At 47.6% G+C, this 6138-nt stretch overlaps 1 protein-coding gene across 1 annotated transcript in view; it reads right to left on the reverse strand.

The window, feature by feature from the left end:
• The window catches only part of RTKN2 (rhotekin 2), an 88877-nt gene extending 84932 nt beyond the window's left edge, over positions 1 to 3945 (reverse strand). Inside the window, 1 exon segment of the mRNA XM_043983979.1 lies at positions 3784 to 3945. Coding sequence (XP_043839914.1) covers positions 3784 to 3846 — 63 coding nt within the window. The 5' untranslated portion in view covers positions 3847 to 3945.
• Between the last annotated feature and the right edge of the window lie 2193 nt (positions 3946 to 6138).

Here is a 6138-nt window from a genome sequence, read left to right on the forward strand (position 1 = left end):
ATGTCGTGGTGGGCAGTATGGGAGACTTGGAGTCAGCTTGTTACTTGTATGACCGAGGGCAAGTCAATTAACTTCTCTGTGCCTCAGTTTCCTCATCCATAAGATGAGGGGAATAATGGCATCTTCCTTAAAAGAGTGTGAGGATAAAGGAAGTTAAAACATGTCAAAGGCTTTGTAAATCTACAGAAACTCTGGCCAATTATCATCATCATTATTAATTTCTATGTTCTGATGATAAAATGGCATTTTTTCTGTACTTTCTCCTGTTAAGGCCTCATTTCTTTAGATATAGTGGGGGGGCGCTAAGTGGAGCAGTGGATAGAGTGCAGGGCTGGAGTCAGGAAGACCTAAGTTCAAGACACTACCTGAGTGATCCTGGGCAAGTCACTTGACCTTGTTTGCCTCAGGTGGCAAACCACTCCGGGATCTTTACAAGAAAACCCCAATGGGGTCATGAAGAGTAAGATACGGCTGAAAACAAACAACTCAACAACTTTCTGCCTCTGTTTCCTCATTTGTAAGATGAGCTGGAGAAGGAAATGGCAAACTTCTTGCTCCAGCATCTTGGCAGGAAAACCCCCAAAGGGGTCTGACACAACTGAAAAGACTAAGCAACAGCAACAAAGGGTATAGTCTAAAGAATACTGCCCTTGGAATAAGAGCCCTTAATTACACTCCAGCTCTGACCTTTACCACCTGCATCATTTGTCTATTTAATCACTGTGCCTCAGTTTTGTTATCTGGGAAATGGAAATATTTGCTCTTATGGACCTCCCAACTGTTGCAAAGAAAGTGGTTTGTGAACCTTAAAGCATGATAGGAATGTGGGTGACAAGGTACACTACCCGGTCCTGAGATCCGCAATGTGCTGGAAAACAACTTTTAAAAATCACGGCTTGAATGAGCAAGGACAGGACCCACCGGACAATCTGGTCTGGCATCAGCCCCTTGGAGGATTCTGGGAAATCTTTAATAACAACCCCGCCTTGGACTTGCATCAGACCCTGCAGTTTAGAAAGCAGTGATCTTCAAAACAACCCTATGAGGAAACCTGGAAATTTTGAGTGAGATTCTATTCATGGTGGGGGTGGGGTTAAGATAAACCACTCACAAAATGATACCATGGGGAGAACTGGCTTCAAAGCATGATGGCATCTCCAAAACCACTAGGAAAAAGCCACGAAGTCTATCAACTAACTTATCAAGCACCTACTGTGTGTCAGGGACTGGGGGTACAATCTCTATTTACAAAGACCTTATGTTCTACTGAAAATGTGGGGTTTCTAAACCTAAAAGATGTATCAGAAACAAATACAAAGAGTCAGTTGAAAACACGAGTGAAAATCCACTTTGGTTCAGTGGATACAGCACCGGCCCCAGAGTCAGGAAGACCTGAGTTCAAATCTGACCTCAAACCCTAGCCATGTGATCCCTGATCCCCTTCCCCAACAAAAAGGAGGCATCAGCTTCAAAAGAGACTCAACTGCTGGTAGACAGACACCCACTGAGGGTATAAAACCTGAATTTATCTTTCCCCAAGGATTTAGTTCCCAGGATGTATCTGTACATAGAAAAGTGGAAGTCTACTGAGCCAAAGACAGCTAGGAAGTCAGAAGACTTGCTTCAAACTCCAGGTGATCCTTATTCTAATTAGATTATCCTAGCAAGCAGTTGGGATCCCAGGAAGACCACAACAATGATCACTGACAGGAGGCCCCACAAGCTAAGTCTCTTGCCCAAGGTCACTCATGAAGTGAGGGGCAGGCAGACCAGGAATTCGAACCCCAACCTGAGAGACCAAGTGCCCTCCCCTCTCTAGAATTATGCTTATCAGTAGAACAGAGATGCAAGATTGGTGACCTCCCAAGTTCACAGTCAGGCCTAAATCAGGATTCCAATGAGTCAAAGCAAAGAATTACAGAAAGGACCTGTTGGAAGGACCTTGGAAGTCATAAAGACCAAACCCCTTGGAGAAAACTGAGATCTACAAAGGTGAAGAGACTTGCTTGGGATTCCACAGGTCAAAGCAGCAAAACTCAGGTCTTCTGTCTCTAACTGAAAAGTTCTGTTACATTATGCTGTCTTTCTCTGAACCTGTTTCTTCATCTGTAAACTGGGGGGGGGCATTGATTTTTTTTTTTACCACTAACACATCACTGAGATATAAGGCAAGTGTTCTATAAAACCTTAAAACGTTCAAGAAATCATTTTGAGGAAAATGTTCAAAATACAGAGTGTCCCAAAAGTCTTAGTGCACTTTAAAGCTATTAAAAACCTTTCAATAGCTTAAACGACTTTATTTGGATCTACTTTCATCCACCCTATTTAACACAAAAAGTGTTTTTCCCTTGTTGAGTGACCCCGTTTGAATTGTTCACCTGTTATATAAAAGGAGTGTATGTTCTAACTATAACAGCCCTACTTTCAAACTTTGGGCTTCCTCTAAAATTCCCACTGTGACCTGTTTGAATGAGGATGTCAGCACCGTCTTTCTTGGCTCTCTCCTGACATACCTGCTGAACAGAGAGCCTTTGCCCTGACCAGCTTTCTGTCACTATGGGACCATGGGTTAATTTCAACTGAGTTTCCAATAAACCTCATCAATCAATAGAATGAACTGGGCTGGGCCAACTCACTTTAGTTTTAAGAGAAATACTCTACATGGGATGGGGTGGTAGTAGAGAGAGCAGCTTATAGAGAGGAGACATCTGGACTTCATTCCCAGGGTTGTATACCCACAAACAAGTACCTTAACCACTGGGAGGATTGCACCTGCACCATCTTCCATCTTAGGCTTGAGGTAGGGAAAAGCGCTTTGTAAAACTTAAAGCTCTCTAGAAAGGTACTTTTATTACTATAGTTGTATTTATATTTTATTATGTTGGTTTTGTCTTATTTTATTATATATTTGTTAACCCAGCTGAAGTTGAGTGGATTTGAGGTTCTCCTCTGAGCTCTTTCCAAGCACTGCTAAGACTGAAAAAGGAGTGGAAGGCATAGGGGAAGACAGATTTACCCCAAGGAATGTAAGCTCTGGAAGAGCCCCCAAGTAGGATCAGGGAAGTCCAATGACAACATCGGAGACCTGGAAAATAAGGCAGCTGGAGTAGATGACCTCTGGGTCACCCTTTTTCAAGGGGGACCATCTCAACCTCACTAGTGATGAAAATGTCACCCCTGGAGTAGGGATTGTGTCCTTCCTGGTCCCTGAGGTCCCAGAGCCTAGCACAAGTCTTGGCACATAGTAGGCACTTCAGAAGTGTAGGTGGATGCTGAGGCAGCACAGGTGAGACCCTTGTCTTAAGAACCCCTTGAAAAGAGGTGTTCCAAAAATCTTAATGCAATTCTACCATATTAGAGCATTTGATCCTCAGACAAGTGTGAGAAGCAATAATAGTGATGATTAAATATAATAATAATAATAATAGTGACAGCTAACACATCCCTAGAGCTTACCATGCTCCAGACCTGTGCTAAGGGCTTGCCTCAGTTTCCCGATCTGTAAAATGGAGCGGGGTCAGGCCCGAATGGCCCCGAGGGTCCCTCCCCCGGCCCCCACTCGGTACCCCTGTGTTCCCGGCCTCAGTTTCCTCCCCTGTAAAAAGGTGGGATTCCCCTCCCGGGCTAGCCGGGAGATGCTGGGGCAGAGAGAGGCTACAAGGGAGCTCCCTCCACCCCGCCCCCCTTTTACAGGGGGGGAAACTGAGGGCCGGGCCGGTGCCCGCGCCCGCTCCGGGACAAAGGGACAGCGGGGCCGGGACGCGGCCGCCCTCCCCCACTCACCTGCTGCTGCGCGGGGCCCCCCGCCCGACCCTCCGGCTCCCGCCCGGCCCGCGGCCGTTCCATCGCTCCGGCCGCCCGGGCTCGGGCTCCGGCTCCGACGCCCGCCAGCCCGCGTCCGCGCTCCAGGCCGGCCGGCAGTGCCCCGGTCCGCTCGGTCCGCTCCGCCTGCTCAGTCCCCGGTCCGCCCGCGCTCCCCGCCACCAGCTGCCCCTCCGAGGGTGATTTGAAAATCCCGCCCCCTGGCTCCGGGCCCGGCCACCGCGCGGGGGGCGGGGGAAGGAGGCCAACCGATGGGCCGTACCAAGTCGCGGAGGGGGAGTTCAGGTCCTCGCGGGCGGTCCTGCGCAGGCGCGGCCCAGGACTGGGCGGGCTGAGCGGAGCTAGCTGGGCTATGGACGCTACCGGAGCAAAGGAAGGGGCGGGGTCGTGGCTTCAGGGGAGGGTCGGGAGCAGGGCCGGAGCGGCGGAGGCGGAGCCAGGACGATGGAGGCGGGGCTTATGGATCGCACCTCCCCTCCGTAGAAAGTATCATCCATTTGCATCTGCCCCAGCCCGGAATTTAGGCAGGTTTCGGTGCCCCACCCCTGCCTCGGGAGCAGCCAGGACAACACTGCCCCCTTTCCAGAGCCTCAGTTTCTTACCTGTGACGTGAGGCTGCACAAATCAATCAATTGATCAATCAATCAACACTTATTGAGCGGCTACTGTATGCCAGGCACTGTCCTAAATACCTGCTCAGTGTCTGAGAAAGGAACCGAGATGATGTTTGCGAAAAAGAGGGCTGTGAATCAAGTTAGCAAACTTCTATTAAGCACTTACTGTGTACCCGATGCAACGTTGATCATATGATGCATGACTAGTCCACTTCAGAATAAGCGGCATGTTTGAAAAGGCTTTGAAGTTTACAAATACACATTCTCACGACGGCCCGCGAAGGTAAGATCTCCAGGTATGGTCAGCCTCCTTTTTATGTAGGAGTAAACTGAAGCTAAGTGACCCCTAGTCGCCCAGTGTCAGATACAGTACCTGAGAAACCTTCCTGCCTCCAAAGCCTCCTCCTCTTTCCAGGACCCCTAGCTGCCTCCCATCAATCAATAAATATATGTTGACCATAAATAAAATACCTAAAAGTCACAAATGTACATATAGCCCTTTAAGCTTTACAAGGTGTCTTCCTCCCAAGAACTCTGGGGAGCAGGAATCACAAAGAAAGTGGTTCTATGCATCACATGCAGCCATGCTAGTTGACATTTATCACTTCGTGGTTCTAAGTCCTAGACATCATTGTCTCCTTTGAACTTAACCAGGGCCTCTCCCTCTGATTTGGCTGGTTCCTCCCCCAACCTTCATATCTTCATTCTCTTCAATCCTTCATTCCTCTTCAGCCTGTACTTTTGACTTGGGATTTTCTCTTCTGCCAAGCCCCAGCGCTGGAGGGCAGCCCAGTTTCTCCCCAACCCTTTACCCCCTTTCAGCTTCCTTTTATGTGTTTTTCACTATTAACATGTAAGCTTCTTGAGGGCATACTTAGTGTTTTAGCACTGTGCCTGAATGCATAGAAAGCTTAATAAAAGCTTCTTGACTTGACATGCCAGTATGGGATAGGAGTAGGGATTCTTTCTTTTCTTTTTTTTCCTTTTCTTTGTGTCTATTCCCAGCTCCTTACACAGTAACTGGCACACGGTGGAAGTTTAACAAGAGCTTTTTGATTCATTGAAAAGACAGGTCGTATCCCCATTTTAGAGAGAAGGAGCACACAGTTCCTCTGACAGAGCTGCTACTTTTCCCAATTATGCTTAGATGCCTCATAGTAAAAGGCAATGCAAGTGTTATTATTGTCATTTTAAAGATGAGGAAACAGAGATAAAGGGACAGACCCAGAGTCACTCCCAGTCCTAAGTGTCAGAGCTGGGACTTAAATGCATTTCTTCTGAGTTGAAGAGGAAGGTTCTTTTCAACTCAGCCTCAATGACTCACAACAGCGGCATGACACCTTTGGGATAATTAATCAGAGAATCATGGGGTTTAGACTAGAAGGGACCTGAGAGATCATCCTGTCCATGAAGTATAGAAACTCAGAGCTGGAAGGGATTCCTGAAACATTTACCATGCCCCTCCCTGCCACCCCCCTCCCCCCACAAAGTCTCAGATGAATAATCACACCGAGTCTCCACTTGAATACCTCTGGTGATAACTTCCTCTTATTACAAAAAATGTTCTAACAGTTGATGTTTCTCTACCATCCTTTAAGGTTTTGGGATCTCTCTCCTCCCAACAACTTTGAGCAATGGGCAGTGCCCACTTCCTACAAAGACATAAAAGAGATGAGAGACAGATTGAGACAATTATCTTTGC

This window comes from Dromiciops gliroides, chromosome 2 (assembly GCF_019393635.1).
Source record: "Dromiciops gliroides isolate mDroGli1 chromosome 2, mDroGli1.pri, whole genome shotgun sequence".
In the NCBI taxonomy this organism is placed as follows: Eukaryota; Metazoa; Chordata; class Mammalia; order Microbiotheria; family Microbiotheriidae; genus Dromiciops; species Dromiciops gliroides.